This window comes from Coenobita brevimanus, chromosome 44 (genome assembly GCF_032717465.1).
Source record: "Coenobita brevimanus isolate Jiangsu-jjx chromosome 44, ASM3271746v2, whole genome shotgun sequence".
NCBI classification, from domain to species: domain Eukaryota; kingdom Metazoa; phylum Arthropoda; class Malacostraca; order Decapoda; family Coenobitidae; genus Coenobita; species Coenobita brevimanus.
Genome location: NC_136997.1, coordinates 11,129,947 through 11,151,191, shown reverse-complemented (window position 1 = coordinate 11,151,191; position 21,245 = coordinate 11,129,947). Strand labels below are relative to the sequence as shown.

The following is a 21,245-nucleotide window of genomic DNA, read 5'->3' as shown; positions in this document are numbered from 1 at the left end:
AAAGAATGAAGGAAAGACAGAAGAGAATGGAAGGAAAGAAGGATGGAGAGGAAAGGACAGACACCCGAGAGCAGCACTACATCGAGTGAGCGGATGGTGAGCGCCCCCACCTACCACACTCTACGTAACATTATTTGGTTCCACCTGCTGGCAGTGCTGTTGGGTTGAGGACGATGGTGGTGTACGACCTGGGGCTTTGGCCGGCTCAGGAGGCGAGGTAATGGTGATAGACAATGTAGTCTCCTTGAGCTACGGTCTCGAGCCCTTGGCCGATGTAGCCATTGTCCTGCCCCATATTGCACACCAACGGAATGAGATACAGACCCTCCTTTCAACCATTGTGGGGAATCACGACAAGGATGCATTCTGGTACCCTCTTTATTTAACAATTTGTTGGAAACTAGAGCACATTCAAATAAAGTCCTCTCACTTAAATTATACAATTTCCGGCATATGTGGATGGTCAACAACAGTGGCAGTAGGCATGTAATAAATGGTGGGAGTTGGACATACCTATGCAGGAAGAGGAGGTTCAGTAGGGATGAATGTGACAAGGTTAGTATGGATACTGGCATAACATCTGACAAAAAATGCAGCCTTTAGAGGTATGATGAATTTTAATATTTCATATATAGATAGATAGATAGATATAGATACGGATATAGATAGATAGATAGATAAATAAATAGACAGATAGATAGACAGATATAGATGGATAGATAGACAGATAGATAGACAGAAAGATAGATGGATAGATAGATTGAAGTAAGCCAAGAAAAATTATATACTCTACAGACCTTTATTTAGGATTATGGCAGAATGGAAAGGCGAAATGAACTGCAGGCCAGAGCAAGAAAGGGTTGGGATGAGGCAAGGTGTAGGGAGGTCTGGGGTAAGGCAGGGTGGAAAAAGGGCTGGTGTGAGGAAGTTTAGAGTGACGCAGAAGGGTGGTGGGAGGGGTGAGGTGAGGTAGGATGTAGGGAGGGCTGGGGTGAGGCAGCGTGGAGAGAGAGATGGAATAATTTAGGGTGGAGGCCAAGGGAGAGTGGGGTGACGCAGGGTGGAGGGAGAAGCTGGGTGAGGCAGAGTGGAGGGAGTGCTGAGGATTGGCAGGGTAGAGTTAGGGTTGGGGTGGATGAGTGTGGAGGTAAGGTGGGGTGAATGAGTGTGGAGGTAAGGTGGGGTGAATGAGTGTGGATGTAAGGCTGGGATGAAACAGAAAGGAGGGAGATTAAGGGTGGTGGAAAGTGGAGGGAGGCTGCGGTGAGGTAGGGTGCAGGAAGTACTACGGTGTAGCTCAACAGAGGGAGTCTGTGGCGAGGCAAGGTAGCGGGAGGGCTGGGGTGAAACAGGGTGAAGGGAATGCTCGGGTGAGGTAGAGTGGAGGGAGTGCTAGGGTGAGACAGGGTGAAGGGAAGGCTGGGATGAGGCAGAGTGGAGGGAGAAATGGGATGAAAGACTTTGGAGGGAGGGCTGTTGTGAGGCAGGGTGGTGGGAAGACTGCGATGAGAAGCATGATGGAAGAAGGCTAGCGTGAGGCAGAGTGGAGGAAGGACTAGGGCTTGGCTAATCTAGGTTAGACGAGGTGCTCCAGCATCAGGGTAAGGGAGGCAGCAAACAGGCCCAGTGCCAGGACGATGAATGCGCCCTGTAGATGCCCCAGGTTCAGCACCCCGTCACCGCGAACCTGAAACACACAATTATATACCACCACTGACTTGCTTTACTCACACATTTTTTTTTTTTAATGCGAGGAAGAAGGAACCAAAGGCCGTGAGCCCGCAATTATTGTTCCTTCGAAGAGAAAAACAAAATACAAGAGAGAGCCAAACTCAAGATCCGATCATTTCGAGATGCCTGGACACACTGCGTTTGAAAGACTGGAGATCATAAGAAGCAGGAAATACAGACAGAGGGAGACAGTTCCAGAGTTGACCTGTTGCATAAATGAAAGGCTGGGAGTAACGGTTAACTCTTGCATTAGAGAGTTGGACTGAAAAGGGATGAGAGTTTGCTGCTAGACTGGTGCTACGCGCCCTTCGTAGAGGTGGAAGAATGCATGCAGACAGTTCAGAGGAGCAGTGACAATTGAAGTAGCGATAGAAAAGTGATAAAGATGCAACAGTGCGATCTTGCATCAGTCAGAGGATATGAGAAAGGAATGTATGCTTCCATGCCCGAGGGAATAAACTCTGTAATGTGCAAGGCACACCCAAATGGCTCCTGGTCATGGAAGCAATTATTATTCCATGGAAAATCAAAGAAGTACTGCCTAAGGGCCTCCCAATCTGCAGCCCCAATGTGCCACAGACGTCGTTTCTTTAGAGGGTCCACAGGCCGTACCAGAGCGATAGGTCAGGTTAAGGTGATAAGGTTGTGGTCGCAGGAGCCCAACGGAGAGAAAAGATTAACAGTGTAAGCAGAAGGATTAGTAGTAAGGAGGAGTTTAAGTATGTTGGAGCTCTCTCCAAGGCAGTCAGGGATACGGGTAGGGTGCTGTACAAGCTGCTGTAGGTCATTAAGGATAGAAAAGATGTAGGCTAGTTCACCAGGTGGATCAGTGAAAGGAGAGGAGAGCCAAAGGTGGTGGTGAACATTGAAATCTCCTAGAATGGAGATTTCAGAGAAAGGAGAACTGGATAGAATGTGTTCCATCATAGAAGTAAGATAGTCGAAGAATTTTTGATAGTCAGTAGAATTAGGAGATAAGTAAACAGTGCAGATATATTTAGTCAGAGAATGACAGGAAAGCCGAAGCCAGAGTGTAGAGAATTCAGAAGAATCGAGTTCAGGAACACGAGAACAAGATAGGTCGTTGTGTACATATATGCAACATCCACCTTTGGCTTTGAAATGAGTATAGAGAAAGTAGGACTCACCTTCATAATCACGTATCTTATAACGGGAAATGCTGCCAATACACAGCATTCATTTTATGATCAGAGAGAGAGAGAGAGAGAGAGAGTTACAGTAAAGGATTACAGTAAACGAATATGGAAGGGAATAGGAAGATAATTTCTGGACTTGTTAATCTAGAAAATGCATAAGACAATGTGCGTGAGACGGCAGTTTGTCTGGGTTAAAGAAAAAGCCTTGCACCTACAATGCTAGTAAATTTAGGTGTGGATATTCAGAGTTGAAAATAACTTTCGTTACTCATTATAATACTAATACTATCTATCTATAAACCTAGGCTGCTTCCCCCAAGGAAAGGGAGGTAGCCGAGACAGGACGACACACTCCCCATTTACTCATCCATTCAAACACATTCATTCGCATCTTAGCCCCAAGGGAAAAACGGACAGATCCTCACCGCACCACACCGCACAATACTAATACTAATACTAATACTAATAATAATAATAATTATTATTATTATTATTACTATTATTTATTTATTTGTTTATTTATTTGTTTTTATATTTTTATACACAGAATGGTTTCAAGCAAAAATGAAACTGCGTCAAAGATCTGCCTTGAGTCCGTTCCTGTTCTTATCTATTTCATGTAGGGAAGAAAGAAATAAAGCTTAACGGCTCACAAAAAATTGCTTCTTCCAAGATAAAAAAAAAAAAAAGACAAATGGGTCAAATTTATGCTCCGTTCCATTACAGATGTATGCACAAATTCTGTTTAAAAGACTGCCATAGATAAAGGGAAACAGAGAGTGAGGCAGACAGTTGCAAAGTTGAACTATTGGATGCAGGAACGAAAGTGTGACGGTTAATTTTTGCATTAAAAATTTTAGCAGAAAAGAGTGAGACTGGATCACCAGAAGGGCGGGATGCGCCTGCTGTAATGGAGGAAGATTGCAAGGGGACAGTTTTGAAAAGCAGTGGTCATTGAAATACCGACAGAGACAAAAATGCAATACTGCGGCGAAGAGAGAGAAAAAAAGGATGATGGGAGTCTGTAAGAAGAAAGGAGCTGATGAAACGAAATGTCGTTGACTTGATCCTGTTGTAGTTGATTGTTGCTGCTGATCAACCAGTCTGTATGACCGGGAAGACGAATCACCCACAAGCAATTACTGCCCCCACAGGGGCCGCCATATTTGATCCTTTACAAAGTTAACAGGGGCACCATTGTAGGCTCCATTTCAGTCTGGTCTTTGTTTATATGATTACCACACGGCATTATAAATGGTTTCCTAATTCACAGGAAACAATGAGGCTTGTCATTCAGTAAAGAGTCAAGTGAACTGGACAAAAGAGGATTAAAAACTGAGAGGAAGGATGAGAGAAATAGGAAGACAAGAGGGCAGACACGGAAATGAATTATTTATGTGACAGAAGAAGTAAGCACCACTACATTAAGTGAGTGGATAATGGTTGCCACAACCTCCCACCATAGTCAGTAGTAAAACAGAACGGCCAATAGTTCAGTGAGTGGCCCTGACAATATCCGCTTGCAATATCCTTTAAATATCATGTGATTTTGGCTCCCTCATGGCCAGCAGACAAGCTACACGCATGTTCGAAATCAATCTGAGGCCAGCAGTTGGTGACAGTGAATGGGTGCTCCCATGTTTCTGGAAAATCACCTATTGGGACGTCTTTGCCTTTTGGAACCCTAGTTTTATCCCACATAGAAATTCGTGTTGCTCCATTGGCTCGAATATCACACGTGGACTGCTGACTGGTGGAGAGCGTGGAGGTTTCCTCAGACTCACAAGCTTTTATCACACTTTCATGCAAAGTGTAATGATGAAATACATAAGTTCAATAACCTACCTTACACACTATTGCTGCTCCATCCGAGAAGATCGTGTTAAAATTATGATAAATCTCATGTGCAGAAAGAACAACTTAAGCCATAAAGACCGCTGGCATTGAACGATGCTTTGCTGTAGCGTGACCGGTGGCGTTGATGCAGATTGATCTACAAAAAACTGCAAACGTTGAAAAGGGGACGAAGGTCTGGGAGATGTTGACACCAACTTACTCTACCCTCCAAACCACTCAGGAGGTCAGTACATCTCGTGAATGAGTCATGAGTCGACGTCTGTCCTTTGCTCCTCTGAAGTGTTAGTGTACAGTATGTAAGAATAGGAAAGGAGGGAAAGGACAGAAAGAAAATGTGTTTCCCAAACAATGCTTGTCAAAGTTTGCTCCCTCTGCCCACTCTACATCCCTACAACTCATAACCCTACAAGTGTAAAAGGTAAGTTTTTTTTTTTTTTATATTCCTTTACTCGTTTTATTTGTGTCATTATTTGTCTTACCGATTGTTTTCCTCTTGTTTGTTTTTTTGTACATTTGCATTTCTTGTTTTTTGTACCTATAATTTACAACCTCACCATCCCTCAACCCTCATTCCTCAGCCCACCTGCAAATCTTTGGCCTTATCGTTTTCTGACCACGATTACCATCCTTAAACACACAGCTGCATCCATTATCTTGAAACAGACTAAAAATAGCATCCTTCTCCTCTCTTTTAACATGCATCTTACCATCCAGAATACAGAAACAACTCCATACAGGAATAAACATTATAAACATCAAAAAATGGAAAAAAAAATCATAATTATATTTTTATTTATAAGTAACATTATATACTGACTGTGTTCACTTTACCTATTTCTTGCTTTGCACAAGTACTTTAGCAACATTTGAGGTGTTCTCCTAGTAAATAAATGGGTGCAAAACCTTTCCCTCCCTTCACGCTAAATCCCTCGTGCGGGACGCTAATCTCGGGTCATAATGAATTTTGGCCGCGACGGTTCAGCCTACAAAGCAGCATCATTATCTGGTAAAGGAATATAAATGGCATCTTTAGACGCACACTACACCACTCAGACTAAAAAACGAACTCCATACTTGCATAATCACAATAAACATCAAAAATAGTGAATGAAATCATAATTCTTTATATATATATATATATATATATATATATATATATATATATATATATATATATATATATATATATATATTGTTACGGAACAGAGAAAGATAATGTACACATTAAGTGAGAATACTGAGTCACTACTGTCCCGTAAAGTTCCAGGTTCAAAAGAAAAGAGTTAGGTAAAATTACAAGTTAAAGTTTAATGCTCAAACTAACAACAAAACATTCAGGACTCATAAGGATAATGTAATGGCAAAAAAACAGGTTAAATATATGGTTAACTGCAATAGCCTCTATTAACACGAAATTAGCAAGAGTAAATTTATCTAAGTCAGCCCTGATAAAATGAAAATACACTGGGTAATGCTCAGTTAATGCAAGATAAATTATTACAGATACAAACTATTATGAACAATGGCTAACAACAAGAACCTTACATGAATTACAAAAACCTCACTAGGCCTACAAATTAATAACTTATGCTATACTGTACAAGAACAAAATGCAATAACACTTATACTCAAATTACACAGCTGGTAGATGGTTGGAGACTTCCTGAGCACTCACAATAATAACTGTGCAGGGGAGGACAGAGATGTGAACAAAATGAGGAGTAGATCTAAGTGGCAATAATGCAGAGACTGAGCTCATTATATAGGGGCCGGCAGAGCTTGATACAACTTGTCAGAAGGACGCGCAAATGAAGCCATGGGGACAAAGAGTTGACAATCCCGCTCTGAACAACAGAAAGGCCGACTTACTCTACTATAACGGTAGAAGGGGGGGCTGAGGCAGAACACGCTCGTGATCAAACATGCAGCATACTGTGCGTTAAAATTACACAAAGGATGATGAAATCATAGGCTATGTAACACCTCCCCACAAAGAAAAAGAAATTTACAAAGGAAATTTCTTATTACTCTAAAACAATCTGTCTAAAGTCTAGATAAGCAATCTGCAATAACATTTTCATTCCCCTTGACATGTTGTATGTCTAAAGAATACTCCTGAAGAAGTAGACTCCATCTTGTCAATCTCTGATTTTTATCTTTAAACTTACTAAGGAATTTCAGTGGGTTATGATCGGTATAAATGACTATGGGGTCAAAACCAGTCAGTCATTTCCTGTGGCACCCTCGGGGATGCATAGGACCTCGATGAACTCACACCACCACATCCTATATTGTGCTAACTCCTCAAGATGTCCCCAACACTCATCTCCAGCTTCCCGTCTCATTCTCCTCACCCACGTCTCTTTTGGCCTTCCTCTACCTCTCCTACCAAGTGCCACCCACCCTGGTGTACCTCTTACTATTCCCTGTCTCCTATACACATGTCCTAGCCACTTCCATCGTGAGAATCTAACATATTCATCGATCGGCTGCACTCCCGTTATTTCTCTAATTCTACTATTTGGTATCCTTTCCCACCACTTAACCCCTAATATTCTTCTAAGTGCTTTATTTTCAAACACCAAGAATTTATTTTCCATAGTCACTGTGCTGTACGAAGACTCGTGTCCATAAATTAAGATACTCCTAACCATTACCTTATAAAGTTTGATTTTTGTATGGACAGAAAAATTGTTATTATTACAAATATTTTTAAGCATTCCCATTGCCTGATTAGCCTTCTTTAACCTTTCCTCGAATTCAAAGTTCAAAGAACCATCCTTGGCTAAATAAGTACCTAAATATTTAAACCTATCAACTTGCTTTACAACCATACCTCCAATTACACATTCCTGCGCATTTTCCATATTCATATTAATTATTTCAGTTTTTCCACAATTAATAACCAAACCCACCTTGCGACCTTCACTCACCAAATAGTCCAACACTCTCTGCATCTCTTCTGGCCCATCACAAATCAAAACTATATCATCTGCATAATCTAAATCCAAAAGTTTCCTGTTCTCTCCCCAAAGTACACCTGCACCGGTTTCTGTTCCAACGCGTTTCATAATGTAATCAATGACCAATATAAATAGTAAAGGCGATAGAACACCACCTTGAATTACTCCGGACTTGACTTCAAACGAATCACTCAGACAACCATCAACCATCACTTTACAAAACGTGTCCTCATGCATGTTCATAATGACCCTCACAAACTCCTCTGGTATTCCATAATGTCTCATGATCTTCCCCATAGTCTCTCTCGAAACACTATCAAAAGCCTTTTCAAAATCAACAAAACAAAGACTTAACAGTACTCTCATTTCATTAACTTGCTGCATCAAATGCCTAACTATAAAGATATGATCATTGCAACCACGTCCCTTTCTAAAACCAGCCTGTTCATCCCTCAGAATACCCTCAACCACCGGCTCCAAACTATTTAACAACACTCTACTGAAAACTTTCAAAGCTATCGGTGACAAAGAGATTCCCCAACCAGAACACAAATAAAATGAATAATGCTGTAAACCCAAAATCAAGGCCAAAAGCTCTTTCTCAATAGTTGAGTAGTTCTTTTGAGGTGGAGTGAACTTCTTACTGTAATAAGATACAGGGTGTTCAATACCCTGATCATCCTCTTGCAGCAAAACAGCCCCAGCTCCTGTATCACTTGTATCAACAGCCATCTTAAAAGGCTTGGCAAAATTTGGAGTAGCGAGCACTGGCTGACTTAATGGGATAGCTTTAAGTTTGTTGAAACAGGATTCACAGTTATCGTTCCAGACAAATTTAACTCCCTTTTTCAGTAGGACTGTAAGTGGTGATACAAGAATTAAAGAGTTAAGAACAAATCTCCTGTAATAACTTACCATCCCCAAAAATCTTTGTAGCTCTTTCCTACTTTTAGGTCTGGGAAGATCACTTATAACCTGAACCTTAGCTGCTGGTGGCGCAACATGTCCATCACCAATTACGTAGCCGAGGTACTGAACTTTAGCTTGACCAAACTCACACTTTGATAAATTAGCTACAAGATTAGCATGAACCAAACGCTCAAGAAATTTACTGACATGGCATAGGTGATCTTTCCAGTTGTCACTGAAGATTAATACATCATCAATATAAACAACACACCCTGCCAAACTCTCTGTTACAACATTCATGAGCTTCTGAAATGTGGCTGGTGCATTCTTCATACCATATGGCATTACAGAACATGCAAAAGTCTTTCCTAGTGTTACAAAACATGAGATCTCCCTAGCACGTTCAGTCATAGGTACTTGCCAGTATCCCTTTAACAAATCAAACTTACTGATGTACCTAGCCTTTCCGATCTTGTCTATGCAATCTTCCACGCGAGGTAGAGGGTAAGTGTCTGTTTTGGTTATCTGATTAACACGTCTGTAGTCAATGCAAAGCCGCTGTGACCCACCTGGCTTAGGGACTAGAGTGACAGGAGAACTCCACTCGCTCTGACAGGGCTCAATCATCTTGTGGTCCAACAGGTAGCGAAGCTCCTTCTCGATGAGAGGAACTTTCACTGGGTTCACACGGTAAGGAGGCAGTTTAATTGGCTTTGCGTCTCCAACATCGACATCATGCATCAACACAGTGGTTCTTCCTGGAGTGGCACGGAACACTTGCAGGTACTCCTGTAGTAATGCCAAAAACTCCTGCCTTTCCTCGGGAGGTAGATGAGAAAGCTTAGTCTGGAGATCATTCATGATATCAGGATTCTTCCCCAAACTATCACTCAGGCTCATACTGCATGGGAGAGCTTCACTTGCAGAGTCGGGTGGAACAGCTACAGTGCAGACTGGATTATTTTCGTCCCGCCGGTGATATAACTTTAGCATGTTGATGTGACTTAGTTGCTTGCTCTTTCTACGATCTGGTGTGGTGATGACATAGTTGACATCACTGAGTTTCTTCTCCACGAAATAAGGACCACTAAACTTGTCTTGAAGAGGTTGCCCATGAACTGGTAGCAGAATCAAAACCTGATCTCCTGGCTGAAAGTGGCGTAACCTGGACTTCTTATCATACCAAGTCTTCATCTTCTCCTGAGCAGCTCCTAAATTCTCTCTCGCCAGCTGTAAAGCAGTGGACAGCCGTTCTTTGAACTTCATCACATACTCCAGCAGGTTGACGTCATCTTCCTCCGACAGCCAGCATTCCTTGAGTAGCTTAAGGGGTCCTCTTACTTCATGGCCAAACAGTAGTTCAAAAGGTGAGAAGCCCAGTGATTCATTTGGAGATTCTCTTGCGGCAAATACGACGAATGGAAGACCTTTATCCCAGTCTTTCTGATGTTCCAAGCAGTATTTCTTGAGCATCGATTTGAGTGTTTGATGATATCTCTCCAACGCTCCTTGGGTCTGGGGATGGTAAGCTGAAGACGTGATCTGGGTGATGCCCAACTCTTTCAGAGACTGCTTGAAAACATTTGACATGAAATTACTTCCCTGGTCTGACTGTACCTCCTTGGGCAGACCAAACTTTGTGAAGAACCCTAGCATTTCCTTAACCACGTTCTTTGCTGAGATATTTCTAAGTGGAATGGCTTCAGGATAACGAGTAGCCATATCAATCAGGGTCAACACATAAGAAAATCCTGAAGAAGTCTTAGGAAAAGGGCCCACAATATCCACCAACACACGGGTGAAAGGCGCCTCAAAAGGAGGAATGGGAACTAGAGGTGCAACCTTTTCGGTCTGATTACACTTCCCCACAACTTGACAGGTGTGACAAGACTTACAATACCAGGAAACATCCCTGAAGATACCTGGCCAGTAGAAGTGTTTCAAAATGCGTGCCACAGTCTTCCTCACTCCAAGGTGTCCTGCCAAACTGGAATCATGAGCCACTCTAATGATATCCTGCCTACAAACACGAGGGATGACAACTTGATGTACAACCTCCCATTCACAGTCGGCTGATGCTGTTGGGGGTCTCCACTTCCTCATAAGTACTCCTGACTTTATATAATAACAAGTAGAAGCACCAGCTGACTCTTCCTCACTGCAAGCAGAGTTAGCTAGACCTTTCAGTTCAGGGTCAGCAACCTGCAACTCAACCAACTCTTGCCGAGAAAAAATTATCAACACTACGGGGTACTGCCTCATCTGGTGAGTGGTCCAAATTAGCAAGAAAAGTGTCAGCTAGGATAACATCATCATCATCATTATCCTCTAAATCACCAGTAACTTTAGACTTAGCCCTAGTGACAGCACATGCAGGGAACACATCAGGGACATCACAATCCTGGGACGCAGCCACTGGCTCACTAGACAACTGAGGAGCTGGACACACTTGACTTCCACCAATATCATTTCCAAGTAAGAAAGTTACACCTGACATTGGGAGTGTCTCAACCAACCCAACCATAACGGAACCATTAGCAAAACCAGACTCTAAATTCACTCTGCACAGAGGGACAGAGAAGTAATTATCCCCTACGCCTTGTAAGATTACAGTTTCATCAGAGGAATTAACATTAGAGCCTAGAACACTGGTCAGCATAAGGGATTGGCAAGCACCTGTATCACGATATATTTTAACTGATTTCCTGTCATTACTGTCCAGAGGACTGACAAAACCATCAGACAGGAAATTAGCACATGAACTCTTGAGAGTGTCACCCACGTTACTGCTCAAAAGAGGAGAATTTAAGATTGCAAGGGGACAGTTTTGAAAAGCAGTGGTCATTGAAATACCGACAGAGACAAAAATGCAATACTGCGGTGAAGAGAGAGAAAAAAAGGATGATGGGAGTCTGTAAGAAGAAAGGAGCTGATGAAACGAAATGTCGTTGACTTGATCCTGTTGTAGTTGATTGTTGCTGCTGATAAACCAGTCTGTATGACCAGGCAGACGAATCACCCACAAGCAATTACTGCCCCCACAGGGTAGCCGCCATATTTGATCCTTTACAAAGTTAACAGGGGCACCATTGTAGGCTCCATTTCAGTCTGTTCTTTGTTTATATGATTACCACACGGCATTATAAATGGTTTCCTAATTCACAGGAAACAATGAGGCTTGTCATTTAGTAAAGAGTCAAGTGAACTGGACAAAAGAGGATTAAAAACTGAGAGGAAGGATGAGAGAAATAGGAAGACAAGAGGGCAGACACGGAAATGAATTATTTATGTGACAGAAGAAGTAACCACCACTACATTAAGTGAGTGGATAATGGTTGCCACAACCTCCCACCATAGTCAGTAGTAAAACAGAACGGCCAATAGTTCAGTGAGTGGCCCTGACAATATCCGCTTGCAACACCCTTTAAATATCATGTGATTTTGGCTCCCTCATGGCCAGCAGACAAGCCACACGCATGTTCGAAATCAATCTGAGGCCAGCAGTTGGTGACAGTGAATGGGTGCTCCCATGTTTCTGGAAAATCACCTACTGGGACGTGTTTGCCTTTTGGAACCCTAGTTTTATCCCACATAGAAATTCGTGTTGCTCCATTGGCTCGAATATCACACGTGGACTGCTGACTGGTGGAGAGCGTGGAGGTTTCCTCAGACTCACAAGCTTTTATCACACTTTAATGCAAAGTGTAATGATGAAATACATAAGTTCAATAACCTACCTTACACACTATTGCTGCTCCATCCGTGAAGATCGTGTTAAAATTATGATAAATCTCATGTGCAGAAAGAACAACTTAAGCCTTAAATAACCGCTGGCATTGAACGATGCTTTGCTATAGCGTGACCGGTGGCGTTGATGGAGATTGATCTACAAAAAACTGCAAACATTGAAAAGGGGACGAAGGTCTGGGAGATGTTGACACCAACTTACTCAACCCTCCAAACCACTCAGGAGGTCAGTACATCTCGTGAATGAGTCATGAGTCGACGTCTGTCCTTTGCTCCTCTTAAGTGTTAGTGTACAGTATTTAAGAAGAGGAAAAGAGGGAAAAGACAGAAAGAAAGTGTGTTTCCCAGACAATGCTTGTCAAAGTTTGCTCCCTCTGCCCACTCTACATCCCTACAACTCATAACCCTACAAGTGTAAAAGGTAAGTTTTTTTTTTTTTATATTCCTTTACTCGTTTTATTTGTATCATTATTTGTCTTACCGCATTGTTTTCCTCTTGTTTGTTTTTTTGTACATTTGCATTTCTTGTTTTTTGTACCTATAATTTACAACCTCACCATCCCTCAACCCTCATTCCTCAGCCCACCTGCAAACTAAAGTAGAAAAAAACAACAAATTAGGGTAAGAAAAATAAATTCAAAAGAGAAAACCTTTTAATTAACATAAATTAATTAACTACTTCTTTCGTAGGTGTAGGTAACATCTAAATTACAAAATTGACATTATCAGCGTCAACCTCACTAAGAACTACACCACCTTTACCACTAAAAAGAGGGAATTATACCCATAAATGGGATATGAACCCATCAGCTTTATCTTAGCTTATCTTTTTACTTTGCTCACCAGAAGTAATTATACTATAACAGGTTTAAAAGACCTACACTTAAACTTCAGTCATCTGGTGAAATTCAACCTAAGCTTCATCAGAAGATGTAACTCATGACAAAAAAGACTTAACAGAAACTCTTTCTACCACAATAGGCATAAAACTATGATTAGCTCCACAAATTTCCGAACACTGGCCATAAAACAAACCTGGGCGAGAAATTAAAAAACTAATCTGATTTAAACGACCAGGAATAGCATCAACTTTCACCCCTAAAGCAGGAACAGTTCAAGAATGAATAACATCAGCCGCCCTTACCAGCACCCGAATCTGAGTATTGAAAGGCAACACAGCTCGATTATCAACATCCAAAAGCCGAAATCCAGCCTCTCCTAACTCCTCAGTAGGAACCATAAACGAATCGAACTCCAACTGAGAAAAATCTGAATACTCATAACTTCAATACCACTGATGCCCAATAGACTTTAAAGTCACACTTGGATTATTAACCTCATCCAACAAATAAAGAAGCCGCAGCGAAGGTAAAGCAATAAAAATTAAAATCAATGCAGGCAAAACAGTCCAAATCACTTCAATTGTCTGATTCTCTAACAGAAAACGATTAATAAACCTATTAAAAAATAACCTAGCCATTATATATCCCACAAGAGTTGTAATAAGAATTAAAACCACTATCGCATGATCATGAAAAAAAATTAACTGCTCCATAAGAGGTGAAGCCCTGTCTTGCAATCCTATATACCCTCAAGTTGCCATTAATTAGTTCTAAAAGAGAATAACATTCTCATTCATAGGTCCTAAACCTAGTGCATTAATCTGCCATTTTAGAAATTAGAAACTAAAGGAATTTCCATATATCTATGATCTGCAGGAGGATGAGCATGTTTTCACTCAATATAAGTAGGAAAATACATCGAAAACACGACCACACGATAAGACACCATTCTCTCTCAAATAATAATGATGAATCCCAACACAGCCACTAAAGAAATCATAGACCCGAGTGATGATAAAACATTTCAAGCCGTATAAGCATCCGGGTAATCAGAATACCGCCGAGGCATCCCATTCAACCCTAAGAAATGCTGAGGGAAAAAAGTAATATTAACTCCTAAAAACATAGTACAAAAATGAATCTTCAACCACTTAGGATTTAATGCCAACCCAGTAAACAAAGGATACCAATGTGCCAATCCAGCAAAAATACCAAAAACCGCACCCATAGAGAGCACATAATGGAAATGCGCCACAACATAATAAGTATCATGTAAAATAATATCAATTGAAGAATTAGCTAATACAACCCCCGTTAATCCTCCTACTGTAAATAAAAAAATAAACCCTAATCCCCAACATATAGAAGGTCTATAGTTAATTTGCGTTCCATGAAGAGTTCCCAACCACCTAAAAATTTTAATCCCAGTAGGAACCGCAATAATCATTGTTACTGACGTAAAATACGCTCGAGTATCCACATCCATCCCCACAGTAAATATATGATGAGCTCACACTACAAAACCAAGAATACCAATAGCTAACATAGCATAAATCATACCTAGCCTCCCAAAAGCCTCTTTTTTCCCAGACTCCTGACTAACAATATGTGAAATCATCCCAAACGCAGGTAAAATTAAAATATAAACCTCAGGATGCCCGAAAAATCAAAATAAATGCTGATAGAGAACAGGATCACCCCCTCCAGCTGGATCAAAAAAAGAAGTGTTCAAATTACGATCTGTTAATAACATAGTAATAGCACCGGCCAAAACAGGCAAAGAAATTAAAAGCAAAATAGCCGTAATAAATACCGACCAAGCAAACAAAGGTATACGATCCATCGTCATACCCCGCGGACGCATATTAATAACAGTAGTCATAAAATTGATAGCACCTAAAATAGAAGAGACTCCAGCCAAATGCAAAGAAAAAATCCCCAAATCAACAGATGCCCCAGCATGGGCAATAGCTGCAGACAATGGAGGATACACAGTCCAACCCGTACCAACTCCACTCTCTACCATTCCCCTCATTAAAAGCAAAGTCAAAGAAGGAGGCAACAACCAAAACCTCATATTATTCATACGAGGAAATGCCATATCCGGCGCACCTAACATCAAAGGAACCAATCAATTCCCAAAACCACCAATTATAATAGGCATAACTATAAAGAAAATCATAATAAAAGCATGAGCAGTCACTACTACATTATAAATCTGATCATCCCCAATCAAGCTTCCCGGCTGACCCAATTCAGCCCGAATTACCAATCTTAAAGAAGTCCCGACCATTCCAGCCCAAGCCCCCAAGACAAAATATAAAGTTCCAATATCCTTATGATTTGTTGAGAAAAACCACCGTTGCATTATAAATCTCATAGTGGAATTGTTAAGACGTTAGATTGCAAATCTAAAAATGTGAGTATTCACTGAGATTTAACATATATGTTAGTGTATAAGCACAAGAAGTTTTGATCTTCTAAGATAAGGTGAAATTCCCTACCATATATTTCTTAACCCAACTAAAGGTTTTAAGTTAACCAAACTAAAAGCCTTCAAAGCTTTCAATAAAAGTAAAAACCTTTTAAACCTTGCAAACTAATGAAAGAGCAATAGCTCACCTTTAGATTTACAGTCTAATACCTTCAAATTTCGGCCACTTCATTCTAAAATGGCAGATAAATGCCTAAGATTTAAGCTCTTATCATGGAAGTTAGATTTCCTTTTAGAACACGTTTTTTTTAGTATACACAGTATACGTGACTTCCAATCACGAGGGCTAGAGACTTCTAGAAAAAACAATGATCATTCTATCATTTGTTACAATCCTAACTCTCTTAATCAGATGTATTGTTATAATCCTAGCTTCCATTTTAGCCAAAAAAACAATTATAGACCGAGAAAAAAACTCACCATATGAATGTGGCTTTGACCCTAAGGGATCCGCCCGTTTACCCTTCTCCCTACGATTCTTCCTAATTGCTGTTATCTTTCTAATTTTTGACGTAGAAATCACTTTAATCCTCCCAGTCGCCTACATCTTAGAAATTTCTAATGTTTACTCCTGAAGAATAGTAGGACTATTCTTCATTTTAATCCTCCTCCTAGGCCTTTACTACGAATGGGCCCAAGGAGCACTCGAATGAAGATAACACACTAACCCTACTCTAGGCTATAGTTTAATAAAAAAATTTGATTTGCACTCAAAAGACGTCCTCCTGGACTGGCTTAACCACAGAGATTTAAGCCAGAAGAGAGGCTTCTAACCTCTACTTAAAGCGGTTAAACTCCGTTTACTTCTCTTACACAAAATTATTAGCTCCACCCACAAAGGGTTTACCAGCTCTCAATATACAGTCTCCCCCCAGCCCCACTAAATTTTTCATAGAAAGTAAAATTCTTAACATGGTAAACACACCCTCAAATATTACCTTGTTATAGTTATATATCGTTTTCTGACCACGAGGACCATCCTTAAACACACAGCTGCATCCATTATCTTGAAACAGACTAAAAATAGCATCCTTTTCCTCTCTTTTAACATGCATCTTACCATCCAGAATACAAAAACAACTCCAAACAGGAATAAACATTATAAACATCAAAAAATGGAAAAAAAAAATCATAATTATATTTTTATTTATAAGTACACATTACATACTGACTGTGTTCACTTTACCTATTTCTTGCTTTGCACAAGTACTTTAGCAACATTTGAGGTGTTCTCCTAGTGAATAAATGGGTGCAAAACCTTTCCCTCCCTTCACGCTAAATCCCTCGTGCGGGACGCTAATCTCGGGTCATAATGAATATTGGCCACGACGGTTCAGCCTACAAAGCAGCATCATTATCTGGTAAAGGAATATAAATGGCATCTTTAGACACACACTACACCACTCAGACTAAAAAACGAACTCCATACTTGCATAATCATAATAAACATCAAAAATAGTGAATGAAATCATAATTATATATATATATATATATATATATATATATATATATATATATATATATATATATATATATATATATATATATATATAGATATATATTGTTACGGAACAGGGAACAGAGAAAGATAATGTACACATTAAGTGAGAATACTAAGAGTCACTACTGTCCCGTAAAGTTCCAGGTTCAAAACAAAAGAGTTAGGTAAAATTACAAGTTAAAGTTTAATGCTCAAACTAACAACAAAACATTCAGGACTCATAAGGATAATGTAATGGCAAAAAAAAACAGGTTAAATATATGGTTAACTGCAATAGCCTCTATTAACACGAAATTAGCAAGAGTAAATTTATCTAAGTCAGCCCTGATAAAATGAAAATACGCTGGGTAATGCTCAGTTAATGCAAGATAAATTATTACAGATACAAACTATTATGAACAATGGCTAACAACAAGAACCTTACATGAATTACAAAAACCTCACTAGGCCTACAAAATAACAACTTATGCTATACAGTACAAGAACAAAATGCAATAACACTTATACTCAAATTACACAGCTGGTAGATGGTTGGAGACTTCCTGAGCGCTCACAATAATAACTGTACAGGGGAGGACAGAGATGTGAACAAAATGAGGAGTAGATCTAAGTGGCAATAATGCAGAGACTGAGTTCATTATATAGGGGCCGGCAGAGCTTGATACAACTTGTAAGAAGGACGCGCAAATGAAGCCATGGGGACAAAGAGTTGACAATCCCGCTCTGAACAACAGAAAGGACGACTTACTCTACTATAACGGTAGAAGGGGGGACTGAGGCAGAACACGCTCGTGATCAAACATGCAGCATACTGTGCGTTAAAATTACACAAAGGATGATGAAATCATAGGCTATGTATCACCTCCAAAAAAAGAAAAAGAAATTTACAAAGGAAATTTCTTATTACTCTAAAACAATCTGTCTAAAGTCTAGATAAGCAATCTGCAATAACATTTTCTTTCCCCTTGACATGTTGTATGTCTAATGAATACTCCTGAAGAAATAGACTCCATCTTGTCAATCTCTGATTTTTATCTTTAAACTTACTAAGGAATTTCAGTGGGTTATGATCGATATAAATGACTATGGGGTCAAAACCAGAACACAAATAAAATGAAAAATGCTGTAAACCCAAAATCAAGGCCAAAAGCTCTTTCTCAATAGTTGAGTAGTTCTTTTGAGGTGGAGTGAACTTCTTACTGTAATAAGATACAGGGTGTTCAATACCCTGATCATCCTCTTGCAGCAAAACAGCCCCAGCTCCTGTATCACTTGCATCAACAGCCATCTTAAAAGGCTTAGCAAAATTTGGAGTAGCGAGCACTGGCTGACTTAATAGGATAGCTTTAAGTTTGTTGAAAGAGGATTCACAGTTATCGGTCCAGACAAATTTAACTCCCTTTTTCAGTAGGACTGTAAGTGGTGATATAACAATTGAAAAGTTAAGAACAAATCTCCTGTAATAACTTACCATTCCCAAAAATCTTTGTAGCTCTTTCCTACTTTTAGGTCTGGGAAGATCACTTATAACCTGAACCTTAGCTGCTGGTGGCGCAACATGTCCATCACCAATTACGTAGCCGAGGTACTGAACTTTAGCTTGACCAAACTCACACTTTGATAAATTAGCTACAAGATTAGCATGAACCAAACGCTCAAGAAATTTACTGACATGGCATAGGTGATCTTTCCAGTTGTCACTGAAGATTAATACATCATCAATATAAACAACACACCCTGCCAAACCTTCTGTTACAACATTCATGAGCTTCTGAAATGTGGCTGGTGCATTCTTCATACCATATGGCATTACAGAACATGCAAAAGTCTTTCCTAGTGTTACAAAACATAAGATCTCCCTAGCACGTTCAGTCATAGGTACTTGCCAGTATCCCTTTAACAAATCAAACTTACTTATGTACCTAGCCTTTCCGATCTTGTCTATGCAATCTTCCACGCGAGGGAGAGGGTAAGTGTCTGTTTTGGTTATCTGATTAACACGTCTGTAGTCAATGCAAAGCCGCTGTGACCCACCTGGCTTAGGGACTAGAGTGACAGGAGAACTCCACTCGCTCTGACAGGGCTCAATCATCTTGTGGTCCAACAGGTAGCGAAGCTCCTTCTCGATGAGAGGAACTTTCACTGGGTTCACACGGTAAGGAGGCAGTTTAATTGGCTTTGCGTCTCCAACATCGACATCATGCATCAACACAGTGGTTCTTCCTGGAGTGGCACGGAACACTTGCGGGTACTCCTGCAGTAATGCCAAAAACTCCTGCCTTTCCTCGGGAGGTAGATGAGAAAGCTTAGTCTGGAGATCATTCATGATATCAGGATTCTTCCCCAAACTATCACTCAGGCTCATACTGCATGGGAGAGCTTCACTTGCAGAGTCGGGTGGAACAGCTACAGTGCAGACTGGATTATTTTCGTCCCGCCTGTGATATAACTTTAGCATGTTGATGCGACATAGTTGCTTGCTCTTTCTACGATCTGGAGTGGCGATGACATAGTTGACATCACTGAGTTTTTTCTCCATGAAATAAGGACCACTAAACTTGTCTTCAAGAGGTTGCCCATGAACTGGTAGCAGAATCAAAACCTGATCTCCTGGCTGAAAGTGGCGTAACCTGGACTTCTTATCATACCAAGTGTTCATCTTCTCCTGAGCAGCTCCTAAATTCTCTCTCGCCAGCTGTAAAGCAGTGGACAGCCGTTCTTTGAACTTCATCACATACTCCAGCAGGTTGACGTCATATTCCTCCGACAGCCAGCATTCCTTGAGTAGCTTAAGGGGTCCTCTTACTTCATGGTCAAACAGTAGTTCAAAAGGTGAGAAGCCCAGTGATTCATTTGGAGATTCTCTTGCGGCAAATACGACGAATGGAAGACCTTTATCCCAGTCTTTCTGATGTTCCAAGCAGTATTTCTTGAGCATCGATTTGAGTGTTTGATGATATCTCTCCAACGCTCCTTGGGTCTGGGTATGGTAAGCTGAAGACGTGATCTGGGTGATGCCCAACTCTTTCAGAGACTGCTTGAAAACATTTGACATGAAAGTACTTCCCCGGTCTGACTGTACCTCCTTGGGCAGACCAAACTTTGTGAAGAACCCTGGCATTTCCTTAACCACGTTCTTTGCTGAGATATTTCTAAGTGGAATGGCTTCAGGATAAAGAGTAGCCATATCAATCAGGGTCAACACATAAGAAAATCCTGAAGAAGTCTTAGGAAGAGGGCCCACAATATCCACCAACACACGGGTGAAAGGCGCCTCAAAAGGAAGAATGGGAACTAGAGGTGCAACCTTTTCGGTCTGATTACACTTCCCCACAACTTGACAGGTGTGACAAGACTTACAATACCAGGAAACATCCCTGAAGATACCTGGCCAGTAGAAGTGTTTCAAAATGCGTGCCACAGTCTTCCTCACTCCAAGGTGTCCTGCCAAATTGGAATCATGAGCCACTCTTATGATATCCTGCCTACAAACACGAGGGATGACAACTTGATGTACAACCTCCCATTCACAGTCGGCTGATGCTGTTGGGGGTCTCCACTTCCTCATAAGTACTCCTGACTTTATATAATAACAAGTAGAAGCACCAGCTGACTCTTCCTCACTGCAAGCAGAGTTAGCTAGACCTTTCAATTCAGGGTCAGCAACCTGCAACTCAACCAACTCTTGCCAAGACAAATTATCAACACTACGGGGTACTGCCTCATCTGGTGAGTGGTCCAAATTAGCAAGAAAAGTGTCAGCTAGGATAACATCATCATCATCATTATCCTCTAAATCACCAGTAACTTTAGACTTAGCCCTAGTGACAGCACATGCAGGGAACACATCAGGGACATCACAATCCTGGGACGCAGCCACTGGCTTACTAGACAACTGAGGAGCTGGACACACTTGACTTCCACCAATATCATTTCCAAGTAAGAAAGTTACACCTGACATTGGGAGTGTCTCAACCAACCCAACCATAACGGAACCATTAGCAAAACCAGACTCTAAATTCACTCTGCACAGAGGGACAGAGA

At 40.8% G+C, this 21,245-nt stretch overlaps 1 protein-coding gene across 1 annotated transcript in view; it reads right to left on the bottom strand.

Annotated features, from left to right (window-relative positions):
• Nucleotides 1-1,576: 1,576 nt before the first annotated feature.
• The window catches only part of LOC145397972 (glutamate receptor ionotropic, delta-1-like), a 336,085-nt gene continuing 316,416 nt past the window's right edge, over nucleotides 1,577-21,245 (bottom strand). The window contains exon 7 of the mRNA XM_080270947.1: nucleotides 1,577-1,687. Coding sequence (XP_080127073.1) covers nucleotides 1,577-1,687 — 111 coding nt within the window. The remainder of the gene's footprint in view (nucleotides 1,688-21,245) is intronic.